The sequence below is a fragment of the Fusarium poae genome, chromosome 1, assembly GCF_019609905.1.
Source record: "Fusarium poae strain DAOMC 252244 chromosome 1, whole genome shotgun sequence".
Classification (NCBI taxonomy): domain Eukaryota; kingdom Fungi; phylum Ascomycota; class Sordariomycetes; order Hypocreales; family Nectriaceae; genus Fusarium; species Fusarium poae.
Window position 1 is genome coordinate 3,239,966 of NC_058399.1, and position 23,608 is coordinate 3,263,573.

The 23,608-nt window shown below is 48.0% G+C and overlaps 10 protein-coding genes across 10 annotated transcripts; 8 read left to right on the forward strand and 2 right to left on the reverse strand.

Annotated features, from left to right (window-relative positions):
- Window positions 1-339: 339 nt before the first annotated feature.
- FPOAC1_001063 (uncharacterized protein) lies at window positions 340-2,557 on the reverse strand (the record flags this gene model as incomplete). Its single annotated transcript, XM_044845669.1, has 4 exons — window positions 340-1,320; window positions 1,369-1,382; window positions 1,434-1,914; window positions 1,967-2,557. The coding sequence occupies 4 exons, from the start codon at window positions 2,555-2,557 to the stop codon at window positions 340-342; spliced, it is 2,067 nt and encodes a 688-aa protein (XP_044711585.1).
- A 958-nt stretch (window positions 2,558-3,515) lies between these two features.
- FPOAC1_001064 (uncharacterized protein) lies at window positions 3,516-4,982 on the reverse strand (the record flags this gene model as incomplete). The annotated part of the gene is made up of 3 exons (XM_044845670.1): window positions 3,516-3,803; window positions 3,855-4,894; window positions 4,949-4,982. The coding sequence occupies 3 exons, from the start codon at window positions 4,980-4,982 to the stop codon at window positions 3,516-3,518; spliced, it is 1,362 nt and encodes a 453-aa protein (XP_044711586.1).
- A 1,819-nt stretch (window positions 4,983-6,801) lies between these two features.
- FPOAC1_001065 (uncharacterized protein) lies at window positions 6,802-7,812 on the forward strand (the record flags this gene model as incomplete). Its single annotated transcript, XM_044845671.1, has 1 exon — window positions 6,802-7,812. One exon carries the CDS (start codon window positions 6,802-6,804, stop codon window positions 7,810-7,812), a length of 1,011 nt encoding a protein of 336 aa, XP_044711587.1.
- Window positions 7,813-8,579: 767 nt separating this feature from the next.
- On the forward strand, window positions 8,580-8,940 carry FPOAC1_001066 (uncharacterized protein; the record flags this gene model as incomplete). The annotated part of the gene is made up of 2 exons (XM_044845672.1): window positions 8,580-8,611; window positions 8,661-8,940. 2 exons carry the CDS (start codon window positions 8,580-8,582, stop codon window positions 8,938-8,940), a joined length of 312 nt encoding a protein of 103 aa, XP_044711588.1.
- A 990-nt stretch (window positions 8,941-9,930) lies between these two features.
- On the forward strand, window positions 9,931-10,356 carry FPOAC1_001067 (uncharacterized protein; the record flags this gene model as incomplete). The annotated part of the gene is made up of 1 exon (XM_044845673.1): window positions 9,931-10,356. The coding sequence occupies one exon, from the start codon at window positions 9,931-9,933 to the stop codon at window positions 10,354-10,356; it is 426 nt and encodes a 141-aa protein (XP_044711589.1).
- Window positions 10,357-11,237: 881 nt separating this feature from the next.
- Window positions 11,238-12,907, forward strand: ASD1 (aspartate-semialdehyde dehydrogenase-like protein; the record flags this gene model as incomplete). The annotated part of the gene is made up of 2 exons (XM_044845674.1): window positions 11,238-11,490; window positions 11,538-12,907. 2 exons carry the CDS (start codon window positions 11,238-11,240, stop codon window positions 12,905-12,907), a joined length of 1,623 nt encoding a protein of 540 aa, XP_044711590.1.
- Window positions 12,908-13,438: 531 nt separating this feature from the next.
- FPOAC1_001069 (uncharacterized protein) lies at window positions 13,439-14,631 on the forward strand (the record flags this gene model as incomplete). The annotated part of the gene is made up of 4 exons (XM_044845675.1): window positions 13,439-13,768; window positions 13,820-13,953; window positions 14,003-14,179; window positions 14,235-14,631. The coding sequence occupies 4 exons, from the start codon at window positions 13,439-13,441 to the stop codon at window positions 14,629-14,631; spliced, it is 1,038 nt and encodes a 345-aa protein (XP_044711591.1).
- Window positions 14,632-17,220: 2,589 nt separating this feature from the next.
- Window positions 17,221-20,163, forward strand: FPOAC1_001070 (uncharacterized protein; the record flags this gene model as incomplete). The annotated part of the gene is made up of 3 exons (XM_044845676.1): window positions 17,221-17,549; window positions 18,142-18,426; window positions 18,708-20,163. 3 exons carry the CDS (start codon window positions 17,221-17,223, stop codon window positions 20,161-20,163), a joined length of 2,070 nt encoding a protein of 689 aa, XP_044711592.1.
- A 684-nt stretch (window positions 20,164-20,847) lies between these two features.
- FPOAC1_001071 (uncharacterized protein) lies at window positions 20,848-21,823 on the forward strand (the record flags this gene model as incomplete). Its single annotated transcript, XM_044845677.1, has 2 exons — window positions 20,848-20,885; window positions 20,938-21,823. 2 exons carry the CDS (start codon window positions 20,848-20,850, stop codon window positions 21,821-21,823), a joined length of 924 nt encoding a protein of 307 aa, XP_044711593.1.
- A 768-nt stretch (window positions 21,824-22,591) lies between these two features.
- Window positions 22,592-23,500, forward strand: FPOAC1_001072 (uncharacterized protein; the record flags this gene model as incomplete). Its single annotated transcript, XM_044845678.1, has 1 exon — window positions 22,592-23,500. The coding sequence occupies one exon, from the start codon at window positions 22,592-22,594 to the stop codon at window positions 23,498-23,500; it is 909 nt and encodes a 302-aa protein (XP_044711594.1).
- Window positions 23,501-23,608: the final 108 nt, after the last annotated feature.

A 23,608-nucleotide genomic window follows, 5' to 3' on the forward strand; every position in this document is an offset into this window, starting at 1 on the left:
CTAGATGCGCAGTGAGATGAATGCACCACAAGCTATTGGGTGATGAACTGCGATGAGTTCAAGCGAGTATGTAGAGCCGGGGATCAAACTCCAAAACCTAGTTTTCACGGCAGCACCTCTGCTTCAAACCGTTTCACCGTTCCCATGTTGCCCCGTCGATTTTCCCGTCAATGGCCAGGTTCCAATCGCCCTGCTTCTTGTTTACCGATCCCCCATCAACACCTTAATTTAACTCCTTTCCCAATGCATGCTCCAAACCTGGTGCCTTGATGCTTCAATATACGGGGTATCAAATCAAGTAAACCCAAACGCCGTTCCCATGCTTATTAGTTCGCGAGATTAGTCAAGAGTGGCTGGAATATCATCATCGTCGCCGTCACTGTCGCTGTCTGAATCAGAGTCGTCTTCGTCAATTGACATGGGATCCTCTTGAGTCCCTCTCACAGCTGCCTCAGCCCGGTTTGAAGGCCAGGATAGTCTGGGAGCAGATGACTTCTGGGGTGTGTACCGTGACTGGGGCGGATTCAAATGCGCTGTAGGATCAGTAAGCTCTGCAGTAGCTTGCGATCCAGATAAACCACCACCCATCTCCGCCCTGGAGACTCTCTTCTGTGGGTGCTCTTGGTTGCTGTTTGTCCCGCTTGCTGATGGGGCCGCATCCATATCATCTGGCCGAGGCCTTTTCTTCGGATGAGATTCGCGGTCAAGAACAGGAGTTCCATTTGTCGACGTTCCTCGGCCTCTAGGACTACGGAAAAGTCTGGCCTCCTCGGCCTCGATCTCGTCTCGAGTGCGCCTCTCGCGCAGGCGAATGCCAAACTTCTTACGGGTCGTGCTTTGTTTTGTGTTGTAAGAATTCTTCAGGCTCGCCAGGCGCTTTTGTCTCTCCGGTTCGTCGAGAAGCGCCGCCTCCCTCATGAGGCCCCCGTATTTCTCTTCAGCATCCCTCATGATGGCGCTGAATTCTCTGTGCTGATCAGGTGTAAGATGCGCATACGGATCGCGCTGAGGAGTGCTGGATGGCTGAGATGGCGTGGCCAAAGTTGCATGATGCTCAGTTGATGGTGCTTTTGCTTGAGCTCGAGGGGTCATCAATGAATGAGCAGCACGGTAGTGCGCCTTTCTTCCATGTGCACGAAAATACTCAATTAAATCGAGCATCTTCTGGCGAATTTCTCTATCATGCTCTCCACAGACCTCAGACTTCTCGTGGTATAGTAAACCGCCATTACTGCCGAACCTGCACCCACATAGGAGGCATACGTCTCTTCCCGGCTGGTCGGTCGGACGAATCTTGTTGCAAGCGCCCTTCTTCTTGTGCTATCTCTTGTTAGAAAGAAGATCACCAATCTGTCTAGACGAACTTACGTAACCAAGGGCCGCTGAGGAGGCACACGGCCAGCCACAATTGCACCATACGAGTTCCGACGGACCCATAGGAAGGTCGGCGGGCGACGAAACCTTTGCGGGTGGTGCTGGAGCGGGTGGGTGTGTCATCGGCGGCTGAGGTTGCTGTAGCTGCTGTGAAGGAATGACTCGAGGCTGGTAGTGCTGCACACGCAATGTTTCATTTGCGGGAGGCATTGTAGATGACGTGAGTACCGAGTCCATAGATGGAATAACTTGCTCATCATGCTCCCGGACAATGTCCTGGACATTGTAGCCTAGACGCTCAGCGCGCGCCAAGGCGTTAACAAGCTGCCGTGCTGATATTGTCTCAAGGCGCCTAGCCAGAATTCTGTCGAGAAACTGCGGACCGGCACGAGCAATAATCGAGTCCGCCAGCTCGTCAATGTCAGAGGGGCTGAGATGGCCTACAAGCTCGTGTTTTGCTTTCTGAACAAGATTAGCACCAAAATCCTCGACAGCCTTGCCGATGGTTTCAGAAGATGCTTGGTGCATGGTTGCATTCAGCTGACGGGGATGGTTAGTAACGTGAAGACATAGTTGTAAGGAGTGAACTTACCAAAAAAGCAATATGGTATTGAGAACCCATAAGGGACTTTTCCCATCTGTCACGAATAACTTGTCGAACAACTGTCGCAGGTGCCCTGTCAACCAAAGCAATCAACGCTTGGTATTCGTTCAAGAATTCCTTAGTAGGCTGGTTGCGTTGTGCTTCTGGTGAGAAGTGCGCCCGCAAAGGAGTTGATACAGCATTTCCATTCTGCATTGCGTGTGGTTGCGAAGGTATTTGATACGATGTGCCAGACTGCACGGGCGATGAGCGGTGCTGTCCAGGTGGCATGGCAGAGCTCGGTTCTGATTGCGAAGCACTGGGTGCTTGTCTCCGAGGCGCTGCGTAATTGGGCAACGGTACTGGTGTTTGCGAAGACAAATATGGATGCGCAGGTTGCGCGGGACTTGTGCCGTTCATGCCATTTTGCACAGGCGCGCCAGGCCCAGCATTCGTCGCCATGTTCCTTTTCTGAGATTCATTCGAGACCATCCTAGCAAAGATGTCGCGCTGCTCTTTTGATGTACTAGAATTATGAAATGATGCGATAAGTTTATCCAGAGCTGGCGTTGATGATGTCGATAAACCAGGTATCATCATTGGTTGCGGTTGATAGAAGAAAACAACCTTCCCTGATGACCAGGGTGTTAGATTATTGAAATAAAAAGGGGATATGGACGACAAGCCGAACAGAAGCAGGCAAGTAAGTGAGTGCTCTCACGTCCGCATGAAATCTGTCGCGCCGCCCCTTCTCGATACCTTCAAGACGCGTTTGAGGCACTTGCTTGCACGCTAGCGGGTCGAGGAAGTTAGTAGGTGCTCCGTTGTTCAAAATGCGCCAAGGGCGTGAAAGAGATAAGCAGGGTTTCACACTTTTGGGGTAGCTGCTAGATTTATAAAAAATTACTAGCGCGTAAATAACACTAGCGTAGTTTGTAGTCACTATAAGTAGTATGGATGCCTTGAATCCAAGGTTTTATTAGTTAAGAATCTCAAAAGCTATTAACAAGAAGTAATAAAATTATTAAAAAGCTCGCTTATTAATATTAATAAACTTTACCTTACCCCTCATTTATAGGAGTAAATCAATAGCGGTAATAATTAATGCATCTATTTATATATCCAGAGTTTAGACAAATTGTTCCTATAATTGCATCAAGTATATTTAAATATGTCTATAACAATATATGCATTTTGGAAAGCATTGTATAAACTCCTTTTTAACGTGCACAGACGCATGCTATTAATAACACTCTTTATCAGCCTAATAAGCTTCTAATAGCTAATAGCATTTAAAATATAAGCCTTTTTGCGCATATACACGGACCAAGTTTGTTAACAAATTATCATAACTCTTTGTTTAATTCATACTTTGGTATCTTGGCCTATACTCCACAGTGGTTGTTAAAAACTCATCCATCTTCAAAGTGTCATGAAGCCCCAAACGCCTTATCACAACAGTAAGCGTTAGCAGTGAAACCCAGTGGACGTCCATCTGGTAACCCTTTAAATAAATATGTTGTTTTCCCCTTCCACCTCTTTCGTCGCGTGGGTTTTATTAATAAGGTTCGCCAATCGCCGCCAGCAACGTCTTCCTGTAGTCACCCGAAGTCTCACCATAAATGCGCTTGCCGAGACTCTTGCCATAACGTTGCTGGTAGGCGCCCTTTACATTGTTCAAGGTGTTACGATCCCAATGGTAGCGGATAGTTCGAGATACGAGAAGGTGATCCTTTGTTCCCATGCCGGCCATTGAGTCCTCGAGCAGCTTGGCTGCATGCATGTACTTGTCTGTGGCGTTGCGCAATTGGAAGAGGAGAGCGTCTTCCATGTGGCCAGAGAATTCCTGTTTCCGTGTTAGAAGAATGACTCGACTGAGGAACGAGATGTGACTTACGCTCTTGATGACTTTTTCGAGGTCCTTGTTGAACTTTTGCTTGTAGGTGTGTGTGATGGCACGGATTTGGTTATCGTTTCTTGTGCTCATAATACTGCACACAAGAATCTCGTCCGTACCCATCTTGCCTTCGGTGGCTTTGTAGATTTGCATGACATCGTCGTCAACTTGTCGGGGGTCGACTGGTGCGGAGTCCTCGGCTCTTGTAGCACCAAGAACAATCAAGAAGTGTCGCTCAGTCTTCATGCTCAAATCGCCCTTGACTATATCCTCAAGTTTATCATGGAAAGTGTGGTAGTACGCGCTCTTAATAGCCTTGAGATCCGCATTTGATCGCCCAAGCAGAACATCGTTTAGAACAACTTCCTTTGTTCCAGGGCCAGACATGGCGTCATGTAGAGCGTGAACGTCAGACAGGAGCGGGCCACGGGCTAGCGAAACCAAAGCCTTCTCAAACCACGAACTAGTCTCACTCTGAATATCGGCAATTAGGTTGCGACGGTGCTTGCGCTCGTATGCTTGTCGAATTGTGTCGATCTGTAGAGGATCCTTGTTTGCAAGAATGGCAATCAATGCCTTTTCATCAGTTCCGAAACCCTTCATAGCCTTTCGCAGGCCATCAGCATCAGGTTCGCCGTTCCATTGGATGATCTGAGGTGGTCCGTAGCCCATCGAGGGAGGAGTAGGCTGCACTGGTGGTGCGCCATACTGCTGAGGAGGAGGCGCGCCGTACTGTCCTGGTGGGGGACCTGGCGGCGCAGGAGAGTGGTGGCCGTACGGTTGCTGCTGAGGAGGGGGAGCTCCGTAATGGCCTTGTGGAGGTCCAGGAGGTGCGCCGTAGTGCTGTGAAGGAGGTTGTTGCTGGTAGCCACCGTAAGGTTGTTGAGGTGGGGGAGGTCCGCCATGAGGAGGGTAGTGACCCTGCGGTTGCTGATATCCGCCTTGCTGGGGAGGATACTGTCCAGGGGGAGGTTGTTGATAACCACCATATGGCTGTTGTTGAGGGGGATATTGACCATAGCCTTGCGGCGGCGGCGGTTCTAGGGGCGTTCAAGTCAGAGCTGTTGTCGCAAAGTGTATGCATGAGTACTTACGGCCGTAGGGGGCACCATAACCTTGATAAGACATAGCGTTAAAACTGCTTGTATGTGTGCTTGAGTTTGTTTGTAATATGTGATGCGATTTTAATGTTCTACTGCGGGGTGATGTCAGGAAACGAATTGGCTTTTATACGCGGAGTAGGTAGATGGATGGAAGGAAACTAGAAAGCCGAGCCCAAAGTGGCACTTGGGTCTCTCTTATTAATACCGTAACTCCGACACACAAGATAGGTAAGACCTGGCTTTCTCGGGGCTTAAAGAGACGCGCCTGCAGTACTCAGCCTTGGAGGCGCTGCGCTGCACTACATTAATGATGGATGGCGATCCAAGTGGGCTGAGAGGCGGAGCATCAGCAACAGCCAAGTCCGAAGAAACGTCATTTGCACCACACAAAAGCTGTTAATGAGTCTTTGCCCCCGGTTTTCAATAGCCTTATGAGGGGCAATTTTAATTAACATCTGGTCAATGCTGCCGAGACTCGCTCGCTCATCCGCCATGCAGGACACGGATATGCAGACATGCAAGCTTTAAGACGACAGGACAGTAGAAGCAGAAACAAGAATGCCTGACCCGCTTCTGCAACAGGGAAACCCAGGCTCTAGACAATGAATGCGGAGTTTTTTCTAGTCAAGTATTCCCGGTAGAACGGCAACCAGTCGAGGCTGAGTGTCAACATTGCGTGGGGAAATAAGAAGCTTGCCAAGCTTGCGAGTCGTCATCGTATTCATCACACGCTCAGAAGGAAACTGTCAGTGGTCACGAGTCGTCTTCTGTTTGTTCCGCTCAGCTTTGTTTCTAGGGTGGCATCTATCTAGTCTAGGTAGGTAGTTACTGGACTTCTGAAGTTAATGGAATAGAAACTAGAAACTCATCAATGTCTGATTCTATTTAAATCCTCTGCAATAATGTGTATCAAGAAATGATACTTAAAATTTAATGCTTTGATGCTAGTAATCATCTCTTGAATGGTTATGATCTCATATTCCCAAAGTCTACTCATTGAGAACCTTGACTCTTAGAGGTTACCGCATTCGGACAGACCCAGCAGCCACATCGCGAGGCATTGAGCGCCACTTCACAGCCACAAACGCGCAAGACGACTTCATCATTTCTAAGTACCTTAGTACTTCAAGAAGCGCACGACAAAAGGGAGGCAGAGTATAGAAGGGAAAAGAACAAACCAGGGTGGACTCTGGCAGTCACACTAATAATGAAAGCCTCTACTAATTGATCTTCAATCCGGAGAGCCCCTTTCTCATATGTTCTCGCAACTCACGGATGCTACCAAGATTAAGGTCGGCGTCGCTGAAAACCCAACCAATCAGAGCTCTTCCTTAGCCGTAGCGGGTGGTTGGTGAACCTCGCTCGCTACAACCCGCCTGGTCCGTCAACGTTCGAGCCCCTCAAAGCCCCCGATTGTTCCTGGATGTTAGCGCGTCCCAACCACCACAAATTCACGTATTAGGCATTTGGCTACTACCGAAGTAGGGAGTACAGAGTTCACCAGCCATCTCATTTGTAACGGAATAACTGCCTCCCAATAAAACTGCGTTCTCTCTTAACAAGTGACCAGGCTGTTTTGTCTCTTGCTCTCACTCTTTATCTCGTGAATCAGCTATTGTCTGTTTTTTTTTTCATTCTCATCAGCGAAGTAAAGTGCACTTGTGAATCACTCTATCGATGATCACTTGTTAGTTGCCAGTGCCAGCAGCTGCAAGCACATAAAAACACAACCATAACCAGGCACAGCCATTCTTTTCCCTTCACAGCAGTTTTTCAACCCCGTTCTCTGGATCGGAGAAAGAAAAACGCAAACAAAACAGCTCTGGCAAAATAGCCCCGTCAAGATGCGCGGATACATCCCCCTTCTTCTGGCTCTTTCTGCCTCTTGTACAACCGTTGCTGCGCTCCCCAAGCCCATAATGCAACTTCGCGATAGTGCAAGCAAGCCCAAATACTCAGTTGTTCCGCTGGAGCCTGGCGATGATGATCCCTCCTCAGATGGCACTGGAAGTGAAAATGGCAATGGCGGCAGCGGAAGTGGTGGAGGGGATGAGAATGGAGGTGATGTTGTGACAGTCATCCAAACAGTGGTTCAGACACGAAAACCCGTCACTCAGGTCATTACGCAAACAGGAAAACCTAGCATCGTTACGGTGCCCGGAAAGACTGTCACCAAGGCTGTTCCCACTACTGTTTCCATCATCAACCTGGACGATCAGCCAGTTGTCACTCAGACAGTCACTGTTTCTCATCCCAGCGCGTCCACATCCAAAAAGCCGACAGCTACACAGGAACCAGAAATTACCGAAAGTCAAGCGGTGACGACAGCTCGGGGATCATCCGTTTCTTTGACCTCTGCTGCTGCTCCAGGCGTGACCTCCCAGCCTCAACCCAATCCCCAACCGCAGCCACAACCTCAGCCTGAGCCTGAGCCAGAGCCAGAACCATCCACCATTCGAAGCATCGAAACACCTGCTACACCTGAGACCCAATCTATCATCATTGAAACAGTTACCGTAACTCGGACATCTTTAACAGGCGAAAGCTGGTTGGCGACTCAATCCCCAGAGAGCACCGTAGCTCCTTCTTTAGACTCCCCGGTGGTGTCTATCCCACCTCAAGAAACCTTTGTTCCCAACCCTACCAGTAGCCAGGATGAATCCTGGTCTTCTGTCACAGCACCCTATGAACCCCCAGTCGTGCCCACGACTCTCCTCACATCCTGCATCACCACCACGACTACCTCAGACTACCAACACATCACACCTGAGTCAACCCCTTCTTCAAAGACACATGATGATGGAGCATGGCATACTACGTACCCGGCCTGGAACGGCAATGATTTGGCTATGTGATTTTACACATCTTGCAGAGGAGGATAAACTCTGGGTTTCTAATGACGGATACATGTTCGTGGGAGGGAAGAAAGGAGAAAGGTAAACAAAGCATTAAGGCGAATAGGAAATGCATTAGTCAAGGTATACCATGGCATCATGAAAAAAACCCCTTTTATTTTAGATATCGGGCGCAGGACATATAGACCAAGCAAGCGATGGAGGCGACGGACCAAGCGCTGGACGTATTGCCATATGTAATGAGTAATAATCAATCATTTCACATGAATGTCCATGGTTTTCAGGCTACTGATGAACAAAGCATGAGGCTTGAATGTTTTGTTTCTAAATGAAACGAAACCCTGCTTGAATGATAGCAAACTGACATAAAATATGATAATTCGTTAGAGTGTAGTAGTTTTGACTAGAAATGATATATCATACAACAACTTGTAAAAGAAGTGGCGTTAACAAAGCAGACCAGTTTTGCTAATATGGTCTGATACAGATACAGACAAAGATTCATTCAGCCATGGGAGAAGAATACCCACGTTTTGATAGATGATGATGGAAATACAATATTCGGACAGTACCACCAAGAGTGTGATTTCGAGATAAATACCTGGCACTTCCAACGAGGGTAAATTCTTAACTCAGTATTCATTTCGTTCTCATGAACTGTAAGCCTGGTGCAAGCAGTCTAGCAAGTTAAATTTGCAAGTTCAACACTTCGTTTTCGATCTTTACTACTGAGTTGTACCTCTACTGAACTGTCCGATTCGATCTCAATGTTTCATCAACTCTCCACAAACTCAAAACTGTTCGTATCACTCTGTTCCAGGATCTATTATATACTAACGCATATGCAGCAACATTTCAAACAACACGCTTCACGCATTCAAAACTCCGGTCATGGACTCCTCCATCAACCCCTTCACTGGCGCGGCCAACGATCCCAACAGCCACTCCAACTTTTTGGCCAACAAGGAATCCGACCGCAATGAAGCTGTCATCATGGGAGGAGTCATGATTGGTGCCGTCCTTTTCGTCGCGCTCGTTGGTGTGGGCTGCATGTTCTATAGGCAGCGGGTCCGGAAGATAAAGGCCCAGCAGAGCAAAGACGTTGACGATGATGGGCGGTCTGTTTAAATTGGGTCTTGAAGGGTCAATTTGACTAGTCTGGATGCCAGTTTTACCAAAGATAGTGCTTTGGAGGTTGAGGATTACGGGAGATGGGGAAAAGTGTGGGATGGGGATGGGGATGGGGTGCTAAGCTGGGGCTTCTTTTGTCCAGACTGGACGACTATTACATTTCCTTCTTGAGGCGGCAGATCTTTTGAATACCTTTGAATCCACGTTCATTTATACTCTTTTTGTTCTGGATTGTCAAGTATTTGCTTGAGATTGAGTTCTCGTTGGATTAGATGCCACCACTGATCTTTTTCAACAGACAGGTTTCCAACAGGTTGTCCATACAGTGATGCAATACAAGGTACCGAACCATGATTATTGGTCAATCGGGTCATTGGATCTCAGACATGCATGCATATACCTCGAAGCCGGTATATGGTTTGCCTTATTCTTGATTGGCTTATAAACTGCCACAAGCTGTAGCCAAGCTCGTAATGCACATACACAAAGTCGCAACATTGAATCACACATAATAAGCAGAGCCCAACTCGACTTGACTCGACTCAAATTAATTCGTCCAGTTTCTTCACCGTGCAAGCCTCGTCACAATTACCGTTTAGTGCGACCAGGGGCCTCGAGCCTCGTTCTTGCAGAATCCATCTCTCCCCATCCAATTCTCGCTTCCATCGCCTTGCTCCAATAAGACTGATACACGTCCAGAACATGACCCACGCTGGGCAGCGATACTTGACTGCGCCAAGTGAAGTGATACGATGCGAGGTGAGGCGGTATGTGAAAAAGAAAGGAGAAGTAGATTTATAAATATTGGCATATCAGAACAGAGTGTAACTATTCAAAGCACTATTCTTTACAGTTAAATTCTTTTGGACACTAGATTGACAAGAGTCCGTTTCTCCACAATACCGGCCCCATCTCCGTCTCTCTCTTTTTCTGTCTCCCCCGGCTCCGATCCCGAAAGATCCATTCTAACGGGAGATCAACATCAAAATGCGTACTTCATTCATTCTCCAACTACCCACAACAATAGCGATAGCTATCATTCTCTTCTCATGTCTCGTACTGGCATCGCCAAACTCGGACAACACATTGATTCAACGCGACGAAGAAGAAGGCTCAGGATGCAGCACAGAAGGCCAATGGCACTGCATGACCAATTCATTTCAAAGATGCGCCGAGGGCCACTGGTCCATGAAAATGAACATGGCTGAAGGGACAAAATGTGTTCCAGCAGGTTATACAGATGACTTTAATTTTCGTATTGAGCATGAGGGAAATAACCACGACAATGAGGAGGACCAAAGTGATGAGAACCGGAGTAACGGTCGTACGAGTCCAGGAGCACGGAACTCGAACAGCCTTGCTGTAGTTGTGATTGTTTCCTCTTTATGGACCGCTTTAGGATTTATCGCATAGGCTAGGGATCAGGGTTTGGTGATACTTGAGACAATATCATCCAGTTGACGAGAGACTTTGTTACACGTTTGTCATGGTACAGTGAGTGCATGTATTCGCTGAGAGAAATGCAAAGGAACTGCTACCACGTCAAAGTCTTCCAGATGAACGACCCGACGTTCAAAGATCATAAGTCTGATCTCTACTGAAGGATTCTAAGTTCCCACTGCCCCGAGTCCATCATGTTACCACATCTGGAGATCAAACCCCATTATAATCCTGCCCAGAGCCGTTTGCTTACTGGCCATATTGTGGTTTCTCAAAAGCCCTCTTGACAGGCTCTGTAGGCACGGTGGAGGTGTTCAGTGCAGCATCGTCTCGCCCGTCGACATCATCATGGGCTGACTGCACACTTTCCGTGTGCATTCCTTCGGTTGTCCGCATATACTATCTGCAAATGCCTTGAACAGGTAGGTAGTCATTAACCTCGTTGAGGGAAGACCTAAGCTTAGGATACAAAAAAATAATAGCCGAAGAGCAGGCCTAAGATGCTATAAAGTGGCTGTATTATTTTGTCTCATATGTAAGTAAAGTACGAGATTGCCAGAGAAGGAAATGACTTACACTATTTCCGCTCCAACGGTAATTATCAGTTTCAAGGGTCTTGTCGTTTCTTAGTTTCTCCTCCAATGATCGGCTCTGTTTCATATATCGGAGGTTGCAAGGACCAACTCCAAAGCCCATCATTACTGGTCGCAAATACGCTGATACCACTCTACTCGTCCATGAATAGGTAACTTCTTCTTGAACTTGGCTCTCATTTATTTCCTTCATAGTCGCTCCTTTACTATTCTGTACCCTTTTTCTGTTGTTCTTGGCCTCTCGATCTGGTTATCGCCAAAATGGTCAGCTTCAAGTACTTCGGCGCTCTTGTCAGCGCTGTTCCGGCTCTGGCAGCTTTTGGTGTCACCACCAGTGGGAATAACCTCATCGTTGACTCTGGTAGTTCCAACGGCTTTTCAGTCTCCATCAGCAAGTCTGACTGCTCCATCAACTCCATCAAGTACCGTGGTAGCGAGTATCAGTACAAGTCTCAGACTTCTCACATCGCGTCAGGTCTTGGATCTGCTACTGTCCAATCCACCATGCTCAACAGTGAGTGCTCCAAGCCTTGTAACAGACCAAACACTAATCAAAAACAGACAAATATATCAAGGTCACTTGTAGCACCAAGTCCGGTGACTTTGACCTGACCCACTACTACGTTGTTCAGAACGGCCAGAGCAATGTCTACATGGCCACTGACACAAAGTCCCAGCCCAAGATCGGCGAGCTTCGCTATATTGCTCGCCTGGACCGCTCTCTACTGCCCAACGAGATCCCTTTTGGCGAGGTCTCTAACACGTCTGGCGGTTCAGCCATCGAAGGCTCTGATGTCTTCAACGTCAATGGCCAGACCCGTGCCAAATTCTACTCTTCTCAGCGCTTCATCGACAACGACGTTTGGTGTTTCCAGAGTAGCGGCAAGGACGTTCACGCTTGCATGGTTACTCACGCTTCACGTTCATACGAGAAGAGCTCTGGCGGTCCTTTCTTCCGTGATATCAACAGCAACAACAACGGTGACTTCAGTGCTCTCACCTTTTACATGAACTCGGGCCATGTCCAAACCGAAGATTTCCGCCAGGGCTTCCACGGTCCTTACGCCTTGTCCTTCTCTCGCTCCGGCGTCCCCAAAGCTAAAGACTTTGACATGACCTTCTTCAATGACCTCTCTATCTCCGGGTATACCGCTGACTCATCTCGTGGTCGGGTCAGCGGCACCGCTACTGGTGTCCAGTCTGGCTTCCAAAGCGTTGTTCACTGGTTCAACAAGGATTTCCAATACTGGGCTTACACTTCCTCCAACGGTGCTTTCACTTCTCCTTTCATGGTTCCCGGTACTTACACCCAGGTTTTGTATCAGGGTGAGCTCAAGGTTGCTTCCAAGAGCGTGAGTGTCTCTGCTGGTGGCACTGCCTCCTCTTCTATCGCCGCCAACTCCGACATCACCACCGGAAAGCACACCTCTGTCTTCCGCATTGGCGACTGGGACGGCCAGCCTACAGGTTTCCGCAATGCCGATAAGCAGCTACGCATGCACCCCAGCGACAAGCGTATGTCCAGCTGGGGTCCTCTGACATACACCGTCGGCTCTAGCTCGGTCGGAGACTTCCCCATGGCCATCTTCAAGGCCGTCAACAACCCCGTGACTATCAAATTCAATCTTCCTTCTGCTATCTCAAGCCAAGCAACCCTTCGTATTGGTACTACCCTTGCTTTTGCCAGCGGTCGACCTCAAGTCACCATCGGCAGCTTCAAGAAGGCCTTTGATGCGCCAACCAAGATCGATTCGCGAGGTGTCACTCGTGGAGCGTACCGTGGTCATGGCGAGGTGTATGATGCTGTCATTCCTGCTGGCACCCTGAAGCAGGGTTCCAACACCATCACTATCGAAGTCATTTCTGGCAGCTCTGGTGCTGACTTCCTGAGCCCCAATTTTATCTTTGATGCCGTTGAGCTCTTTTACTAGATTGTCTTGTCATCTGGAAACAAAGCCTGTCAAACTCCGACTGCTTAAATCTGTTCATGTAAATACTACCAAACAAGAGACTGCACATAAAAGATATGTCAATGTCTATATATTTATTTATTTATCCATACTTGTTCTCCCATGCTCTTGATGTCGCGAGAATGCGATGTCTACGTCAGAAAATCACCCAATAAAGGAGTCAAAGCTTCAAGCTTCATACTAGTAGCATAAGCTCAAGTTTGTTATGCCGAATTAGTCATGAGATCGGACTTAATAGACGCGGAGTTTGTGCTGGCCCTGCATTCCAGTGGCTGATATCAGCCAGCTTTGTTAGTACTAAACTCTAGCTATCTTGGCAATGACACTATATAGACTGAGTGCCACTAACAAAAGTGGACTGAAGGCATTCTCCGGACATTGGTGCTACCTCCGCAAAGTTATGGTATAAGTATAACGTTCGCCAAAGGACAAAAGCCTTCCGCACTCCTCGTTCTGCTCTTCTCGATCAAACAATTCACTGCCACAGCAATCATGTCAACTTCTAAAGGCAGTATACTGGTTACTGGTACCAATGGGGGGCTTGGGTCAGCCATTGTCGCCGATATACTTAACAAGCCCGAGTTAGCTAGTAGCTATACGGGATTGTACACTGTCAGAAAAGCGGCAACGGCAACTCGGCTTCAGAAGATCTTGAGCGCAGCGCCAAAGTCTCACAAACATAATGTTATCAATATGGATCTCAGTTCGCTGGCCAGCGTTAGAACGACAGCAGCTGAGATCAATCGTCAAGTAGCTGCTGGCGACTTGCCTCCCATCAAGGTTCTTATCCTCAACGCCGGATATCAGGATCACGAACAAATTGTAAGCAACGCCCCTACATGGTTCAAGATTTCGAGATGCTTACTATTCTAGACCACGACGGACGATGGCTACGAGACTAGTTGGCAAGTGAATTACTTGGCTAATCAACTCCTGGCTCTCCTGCTACTTCAGAGTATGGATAAAGAGAAGAGCAGGATACTCATTATTGGAAGTTGGTCTCATGAGTGAGTTGATCCAATCGTGTAGGCTGATACAAGCTGATGAGAATCACAGCATCAATGACCCACGTAACAACGTTGGTGGTTCGTCCTTGTACAAGGGTTATAATAGTCTTTTTCCTGGCCCAGATGAGCTCGCCAAGGGTAAATGGAGTAGACCAGACACTGGGGGAGGGTGGCTCACCGGCTATCGACGGTACGGAGCAAGCAAGCTATGCGCTGTAATGCTCATGTAAGTCATTTGCCTACTCGTCAACTGAGAATTGGACTGACCTATCAATTCCTAGGCATGAACTTGCGAACCGTCTCGCTCAAGATCCGCAACTGTCCAACGTCACAGTAACTGGTCTAGATCCAGGTGCTATGGGATCCGACCTCGTGCGACGAGGCAGTTCTGTCATGTATAATACCATCAAGTTCGCCCTCCCGATTGTTTCCCCTCTTCTTGTCTGGTATAACCCCAACGGGCCCTATCGTCCCCTATATAAGAGTGCTGCGGATGCAATCCACCTGGCTTTTGAGACGGAGGCCCCAAAGGGCAGATTGCTGTATTTGAACGGCACGGAAGAACTTGAGACAGGAAAGGAAGCAAGGGATGATGTTAAGAGAAAAGCCTTGTGGGTCTACGGATTGGAAGCGGCTCAGATCAAGCGAGGAGATACGATTCTACAAGACTGGCAGTAATCAGACAAGTCGGAGAAGTCAATGGGTCATGACTGAGTGCAGATCTAGACTTCGGTATTGCCAGATGTTACCTATTTATGATTCTTTACTTCAAGTCAGAAATTAAGCCAAGACAAAATACTTGACAAGAAAGAGGATTTATACTCTGTCTAACATGGCATATTGCTTTTCCTTACATGGGTTGTAAGCCGGAATCCCTCTTGAGAATGGAAATACTCTCCGGTATATGTACTATATATATATATATATATATAGGTAGTCAAGCTATTAGACTTTGAGGAAAACCCATATCAACTATATATATAGTAGTAGCGTATGGATACTCGGATCAGAACATGGATTTAACGCATTAATATACTAAGAAGAGTCTAAAGTTTATTGTTATTATGATCTCTTGACGGGACTCGAATAACTCAAAATCTCCTGATGCCTTTCTATTAGGAACAATAGAACAATTTACGCGAACAGCGGTAACAACGGTAGAATACGGGTCTAACGGGATTGTCAACAGGGGAATGCTGTCAAGGTCTAGGATCAGGGTTGTTCATAGGGCTTCAACTTTGGCTCAGGAAAGAATACCACAGCTGAATTTAGGCAGCCTCACGACGAGAAGGAGAAACAAATTCGTGACGGGCAAAGTTACGGAAAAAAACAGTACCCAATTAGAGAAAATCAACGTCATGACCTGTCAAATATTTAGTTCTGGCCCGAACGAACTCATGGCTTTACAGATTAACAAGGACGGAAACCACTGGGTTGTTGTTTCTTTTTCTGCTTTGAAAGGACCCACTTGGCGTTGAACTTTAAGAGGCACGGAAGGTAGCCCCAAGTTTCATCCATAGCAGATACATGCATACGTACCTGCTTTGCTTGAGTCCGTTCTCCTCCGTAGTGGTCCCCTGAAAGAATCTGAAACAGGCTGGAGCCAGGCACACTAGTGGGTAATCCTAAGTCTTGGGGTAAGAAAATAAATAGTCTAAGAAACATAGTCTAAGCAGCATAAAGTGTCCGACTAATTTTATCTCTTATGCTTCCAGCGGCTGATTTTTCTGATACCCTGAGGGGACAGTATCCCAAATGGGAAAGATCTCTTTCAAGGTCCAGTCGATCCTGCCAAGGTACAAGTTTTTGGCAAAGGGAGCTTCTACCATCCGACAGGTGATACAGTAGCTTGGACTTTAGCCTGTGATAGAATGAAGATCACTCCTGATTCTAGTGAGCAAACAAGGTAAGTATCTTTCATCTGATCTTTTCTCTTTCCTTGGATCAGTCACTCACTCTCACTATGTGTATTTAAGTAACTTATTTTGCTCATTCAATTGTGAAGACCTACAGTTTAGAACAAATATTTAGAAAGTATTAGTTCATTAGGTACAGAGTAAATAGTTAGTCTTGGCCGTCGCCTTCACTTACTTAGTACCTTTTTTAGTAGAACTAGGGCAAACTGGCGCTTGATGAGCGACTATTGTCATGTCGGTAGTGAGTGGGCAGTTTGCTCGCGGCTCATGTGAACCAGTCATACTACATGCCCCTACTCTAATCGCCACAACTCTGGCGCCTGTACATCCAACAACTTTATTCGACCTCAATGCTTTGCGCCGCAGACCCAGACAAGACCACATTGCAGTATCAAAGAAAAACACAAACGAGCGAGTAGTCGGTTTCTCTTATAGTGTCGGTCACAAGACCAGCCTAATGATGCTCGTTCGGTTGGTTGTCTTTCGAGAACCACAAATCTGTCGAGACCGTTGTATTGCCGTATCCCTGTCTCATTTCATTCTAGAGGCGCCAACAAGCCAAATTGGTTGGCGCTCAATTGAATGCAAGCACCAGGCCTGAAATTAATACACCACCCGAGCGAGTACACTGGACTCCAACGAACTGGAGACCTGGCCAACCGTTAGCCAACCGTCATCGTTGTGAAGATTCTCATTAAAGAACCCCCAGCTCAGCTTCTTCCTTGTCAACAAGGAATCATATCCCCGTTGGTCTTTTCTTCTCTCTCTCTTATCTGTTGAGCTTGGGTCTCTCTTTTCTTCTTTTTTCCTCCTCCTGTCCTGTCCTTCTTCTCACTTCAGTCTACATTCCTTTGCTTGCTTGCTTGCTTGCCCGTTTGTTCGTGCGTTCGCACAATTCTTCATTCTCTTGCTCAACCTTCGACATTGGCTTGGAGCTGGGCTCGTGCCTCCGGTACACGATTTCTCAATTCTTTTTCTTATACTCATCCCTTCCAATAATCACACGGACCTTTCTTACATTCATTCAGCCCCTGTTTCCCCAAGGCCTCCATCTGATTCAGGTCCCCACTATCTGCACCGTCAGCACTTAACTATACTGCTCAGCGTTCCCAGACCAGATCTCGTGCTCAAGCTCAAGCTAAAGCTGAAGCTGAAGGCATCTAGATGGATATTGGAGGACTACGCCAAAAATAATCGCCAAACTAACTATAAACAACACCGCACCACAGTAGCGCCCAGCACGAGGCACTCTCTGGCCACTCATTCCCCACGAACGTCTCAATATCAGTCAAGGCCAATAGTGGCTGACACTGCACTGAGTCTACCTGCAGTCCTGCACTGCACGACAAATATGCCTGCCATGTGGGACACCTTCAAAACCGGCACTGGCCCCGGTCTTCACCAGCTGCCACCTCAAGAGCTCAAGAACCGACCATTCCTTCGCCAGAATCGAAGCTCATCCAGCGGACTGCCACAAAGCCGATCTACTACCAGCGCCCACAGTAATCAAACTACCACTTCAAGTAAATCCCGCGACGACATTTACGATAGCCAAACCCATCTTCACGACGATTTTGAAAACCGGCTCAACGGACTTGGTATTCAAAACGGCCCTTTCAGATACGAGATTCGCCGTGGTAAGACAGTCCGAACACCAGACGTCTCGGGTCCACCACGCCTGTAAGTGCTAGCATGCTTTCATATACTTGCTTCTTTTTCGAATTTATTTCGCATTATTTCCTGTTCAGCGACTGCATTGCTCGATTCGAATAAACCGTTCCTTCCGTCAGCCACGTCAGACAGACCGTTAGACTTTTAGCCGACTCAGCCGTCGGCGCAGCGATGTTACCTGCATCCACATGCCATGCCTTATACACATGTACCAGGTAACAAAGCGACGAAGGCATTCAGCCTTCCCCCAACAGTTGACGATCGGCAACTAATGGAGTTGTTCGTCATGCAATACGTGCGCTCGGAGTCGACAATCCTGCGCTACAGTCAAGTGCATGATTTCAAGCCGATTTGGGGTTTCAGTCACGCCAAATATTCGAGCCGACTGCGCACGCAACCTCAAGTGATGAGTCGATATGCACGTTTTCTGCTGGCTCCAAGGCATCTCACTAGCAATGCCTCATTCCTGGTTCCATAGTTGCTGACGCCTTTGCGTGTCTTTTTTTCTCTCTTGCGCTTTCCATTCACGACATAAAATCCTGAATGGCAATGACAACGAGGTATCCGCACCTGACTAACATGTTTCTTCTTTCCTTCACAGTTCCCCTATCCTCGGATCTGACGATATCCGAGTGAAACCTCCTCCTCGAAACCCGCGACGACTTCAAGGCGAGGACGACTCTCCCTGGCGTCCTGCCTCCTCCATCTACACTAACGAAGACGACGACGACGACGACGAAAATCGAAGAGGCAGTCGTCACTCTCGTCATTTGCAATATTTGAAGCCATCTCACTCAAAGGTTCCTGCCAAAGACATGTATGGGCGTCCTATGGGCGTCGAGATCTCGCCCCCAAGCTCTCCCGAGTTTGATGCTAGGCAATACAAGTGAGTCCATCTCCTGACTTCAAGTCTTCTTCCAACCATTGCACGTTCTTGGGCACACTGTTTGCTTTGACATACCAACTTTGGTTTTTTTTTCCCCTTTTGAAAATATTGTCGACATTTGAGTACCACGAAAATTCTCGATTCTCAGATCCAAGGCCAGACACACTTTCTGTGTCCATTCCTGCTTAATTCCCACCACTATAGCACACCGTACTTTCACACAATATGAGAGTCTTTCGAGTTAGAAGAATCAAATCGCTAATCCGATGCCTTGCTTGCAGACCAAACTCACAAGACGTCTCACCAATCGACGACTCTCCTAATTTGTCTCAGCTAGACCTTCTTGGGGAGCGCCGACTGACGCCTACTCAAGCTCAGGCACAAACGCAGCTTCGCAGTCAGATACCGCAGATGCGTCGTGATAAGCCAACGAGTCCTGGTCTTTCTTCGCAACTTCGAACCACCAAATCCACTGATGAACTTGCGGGTACCGGCAAACCATGGGAAAACATGCACCCATCACATTATGGGACTCAGAAACCTTTCGGGTCTACAACCATTGTCACCGTTGGGCAGCAAAGCAACATTTCTCCGTCGCTTGGACAGCGGATCCGAAAGTTTGCCAGAGCGAAGCCTGAACCTCTCGAAACTAGGCCACCGTGGAATGGAGCAAGTGGACGTGCACCCATGGTTGATCCAGTCCGGGACGATCCCTCTGTTGCTCCATTGAGCTTACGGCGCAAGGCCAGCAATCGGGTTGGACTCGGTGGTGGTGTCAATCCTGAAACACATAGCGGCAATGCTGGAACAGCTCGACAACACCTCCCCTCACGGCCCGCCCAGAGGTCCAACGAGACTTATAAAACACCATCACCCGAACTTGTTTCGCACTCTTATCCTAGCCCACCAAACACTGGCTCGCCGCCGCCGTCTCAGCCCGTCATGTCACAAGCCGCGGCATCCATGCTCGCGCCGAACATGGTGCCTGACCAGAAGAAGGCCATAAGAAGAAAACCTTCCCCCTCAACGCACAACCCTCATTCTTCCTGGTCAAGTTCCGTCTACTCGGCAATCACGGAGAATACGATTATCGGCGACAAACCACTCCTCAACCCGATTGAATCAGCAAGACTATCAACACCAGAAGATCCTTGGACGCAGCCTGCATCTCGTTTCAGTGTTACAACTTGCAACACAGCTGCGGCCAAGTCACCAGTTGTACCTGACGAAGAAGACCGATCAGATACACCGAAGCAGACCTCGTCAGTGATGGATCGTAGGAGACCAGTCCCAGGCGGAGATAACTTCAGAAGAGCATCCAACGTACCAATCGTCATCTCAATGAAGTCGGCTTCGCCATCGAATGAGCATTTTGAATCTAGCGTTGCCACCGACAAGGCGCTTCCACCTGCACCGCCTGAGCTTCAATCAGCACATGATCGCGTAGCGTACCTCACTGCTCGACTTGATAGTCTAGCCCACAGACGCAACAACATCAACAAGAGTATCAAGCAGATGACAGAGTTGATGCCCACCGACAGAATTTTATCAAGCACGGAAGTGATGCGCAAGCGCGAGATTGAGAAGAAGAAGGTCGATGGACTCAAGGAAGAGTTAGCAGAAATTCAAAGGGAGGAGCACGACTTGGGTCTGAAGCTCTACAGAGCTAACAAGCGTGCTGAGAGAGAGGCGGCCTTTGAGCCTTCCACTCTCTGGGTCAGGCGGGTCACGTCTTAGGGAACTTTCAAGAGATATAGATTATGGGTTTGGGAGATGGTATCTCTACTGAATAAGCAAGGCGTTGATGAGACATGCATAGCAGATGGAGTCGGATTCTTTTGTTTCTATTCGGGGTTTTTCTTCTTCTTTTTCTAACAACCTCCAGTTACTGGTTTTGGACTGGCCATTATATTGTACGAAGAACATGTTCCTTAATTGTTTCGGGACCTATTACAACTGGGACAAATAGATAGTTGTCAAATGGCACAATACATAAAATTAACTCACGTTCTCCTTTTTGTTCCCTCGCCATGTTTGAACATGGTGGAAACCCACCAAATGGTTTGTTGTCGTAGTATACCTACTAAGGTACTAAGGATAAGTTTGTTTGTTGGTTAATTGTAACGACGTACCTTGTTCAAACAGGGAAAGAACGAACAACTTTGAATTGATCTCTCCATTAGGTAGGTACCTAGGCAAATAAAAATGGTCATTTTCTCTAACAAGAATAACTCTTGCAAACCCTTGCGCGGTGTAGCATAATTGCGTTAATCGGGCTGGTTGTTTTTCACGTTGGCTGGCAGTATCAGACGGCTGGCAGTTTGTTGTCTACAAGCTTCATACCTAAATTCAAGTTATGATTCAAATAGCATATCGAAACGTCACAGAAAACTTCAACACCATCATCCTACACCAAAGATTATGGAAGACTATCCTCGAGAATCGGTTTGGGACCGGGTGTAAGTGGTTAACCACGATCCCAACTCATCACCATCACTAACCGCCTTGAAGCGCTCGCGAGAAGGGTGAGTTTGTTACTCCCAAATCAGATGCTACATCTGCAAAGGCTCGCAATCTCTTCACTTACTCCGCATTCAACCGCGGCCCTCCAAAGGATTTCAAAGAACCCATGGCCGAATATGACTTCGAGAATCACGAAGGGCTTTATGCTGGCACGCGATGCATTCTGGTTGAGACACTCATCAAAGACATCCCAACCACAGAGTATTCTATCTACATCTTCAACGACGTCGATGCAGTGGACAAGACCAAGATCAGAATGACAAAACTTCCTGAATGGACCGACGAACATGGGATGCAGAACATCTTCTTCCCTCATCACTCTCTCGCTGCCCAACCGGTGAACCACTACCATGCTGTTGTCGGTACAGGGTTTCCCAAGCCGGACGTCGCGCTCTGCGCGAGTACTATCGTCAATCTTCGCATCGGCCCTGGTGGTTACGAACACCAGTGGCATACCGCCAACGGCTGCTACGGACGAGACATGTTCCCTTTCAAAGAGATAACCCGGAGTCATCAAGTCGCCTATGGCACTGCGACTTGCATCAAACTCAAGTTCGAAATCGGAAATACCAGCGACAACCCAATGGTTTTTGGCCCGGAGGATAACGTGGTCAACAGTCGTGAAGTAGACCCGGTGGACTGGGATGACACCACTCGCGTTCTCATCGGACAGCCGAACCACCTGTTCAAGATCTCCCTCAGCCTTCGCTTCGTCGAAACCCAACACCCAGACCCTGACGTTCCCAGTCAGACCGATGTCGAGATGTTCAACATGCGCCGCATTAGATCGTCGGGTCCCGTCATTTCTTCTGTCAAGGGGAGGACTGTGAACACATACACATACCTCATCACACTCATGCACGGTAACGGCTAGATATCAAAGGTCGAAAAGAAAAAAACAAGCTCTCTGATCCACGGCTGCTGGGTCATCATTGTGTTCTGTAGGACAGAATCCTAGACGAAATAAACAAATGTCTTGTAGCACAACCTCCATGTTTGCCCTTTTCAGTGATTGACACTCCCTTGTGAACGACCGAAATAAACACAGCGAACCACTGTCATTGCTACTATTACATCCGAACATGTCCTTCCGGCCTTACTCCCTGCTTTATTTACTCTTCTCCTCTGTTGCAACGGAACTGAGCGAGCGCTTGTTCTCGTGGCCCCTGTCCTTGTCCCATCAAAGACCTCAACCTCACATAGCACAAAAAGAACACTCATTCAGTCACCACCCTATATTCAGCGGAACGATGCACTTGACCGACAAATCAAGTATCCAAACTCCCGTCCGCGATGCTGCTATCATCTGGCCGAAATCAGTGTATAAAATACTCTACTTTCCATGTCAGACTCCCTCTCCCCTTTCTCGTTAAAGACACACAAGCTCCCTTGTCAAAAACAAAATACTCTACATCCATCAGTGGTAACGTAACTTGTACGACGAGATAGCTTCTCGTGATCAATTCACTAGCTTTTGGTCAACAACTACCGAAAGACATTTGCACGACAGAGAGGAGTGAGAAACAAAAACAACCGGCCTTCTTTCACGAAGAGGTCAAGACAGAGACAACAAAAAGGTAAGTTTTCCCTGGCCCCGATCGTAGGAACTAATAGAGAGGAATAGGTTTCCTAAAGAGCGACCATGGCTCATAGGCGTACCACAAGTGCTTCGCATGTCCAGGCTGGATGCGACGCCGATGTCGATACTCGTAGATATGCGTCTTCTACGAGCGGAATTACATACACTCGCGGTTCAGTCCTCCCAGGCAATAGCTCCATCGCAGACTCGGACGAGTTCAGGGAAGAAAGCTCCTGTGATTTCAGCGATTACGAGCTCGAAGGCCCTAGTCCCCACGGGACGTATTACACAACGGCTAATCATCAACATGATTCTTCGCAACCCAGGCCTATCGCTTCGAATCAGGGGGGATCCCATACCCACGCCGATGGATCTGCGAGAAGGGGCTTCCAGTCCGGGAACGATCTTCCCAGAAGCTCTCCCTATCAACACCAGAGGAACTCGTATTCTGGGAATTTCAGCCAGCCAGGCCGTTATGCCACCAGCTACCAAAACCGCAGGACATACTCTGCCTCACATGGTGGGCGCAGTCTTCGCCAGACGTATCCGTCAGATCATTACGACGAAGTAGGGAACTACATCGGTCCACCGGCAGTAGACACCAATCCGGGCGATCTCGTCTCGTTTCCTCGCCTTCCAGACTCGGATACCTCTTCGCTAGAAGACGAGGAGGAGAACACAGGGTCCCAACGACACATTCCCATATCTGAAACCAGTAAACCGTCTTTCTCGGAACAGCTCGTCAGTGGCGTGCGCAGCTTTTTGACTTTGGAATCGAACAAAGATCAAATCCCCCCGCAGCCACCTCGTACTGGAACCTACCTTTTCTGTCGGCACTATCTCATCGAGGAGTGTGCTTGCATTACTGCTCTGGAAGATGACGGGATTGGGGACTACTGTCAAAAGTGTTGGGAAGGGCGTTGCAATGGGCCAAGACCACCACGATCAGTGGTTAGAAGGTCATTGTGGTAAGAAGGGCAGGAAATATTGTTTTGAGACTGTGGAAAGGCAGTTTGATAGAGTGAATGGGCATGATACCAGACGGAGGATATATCCAATCATGATTTCGGGTGATGGGTA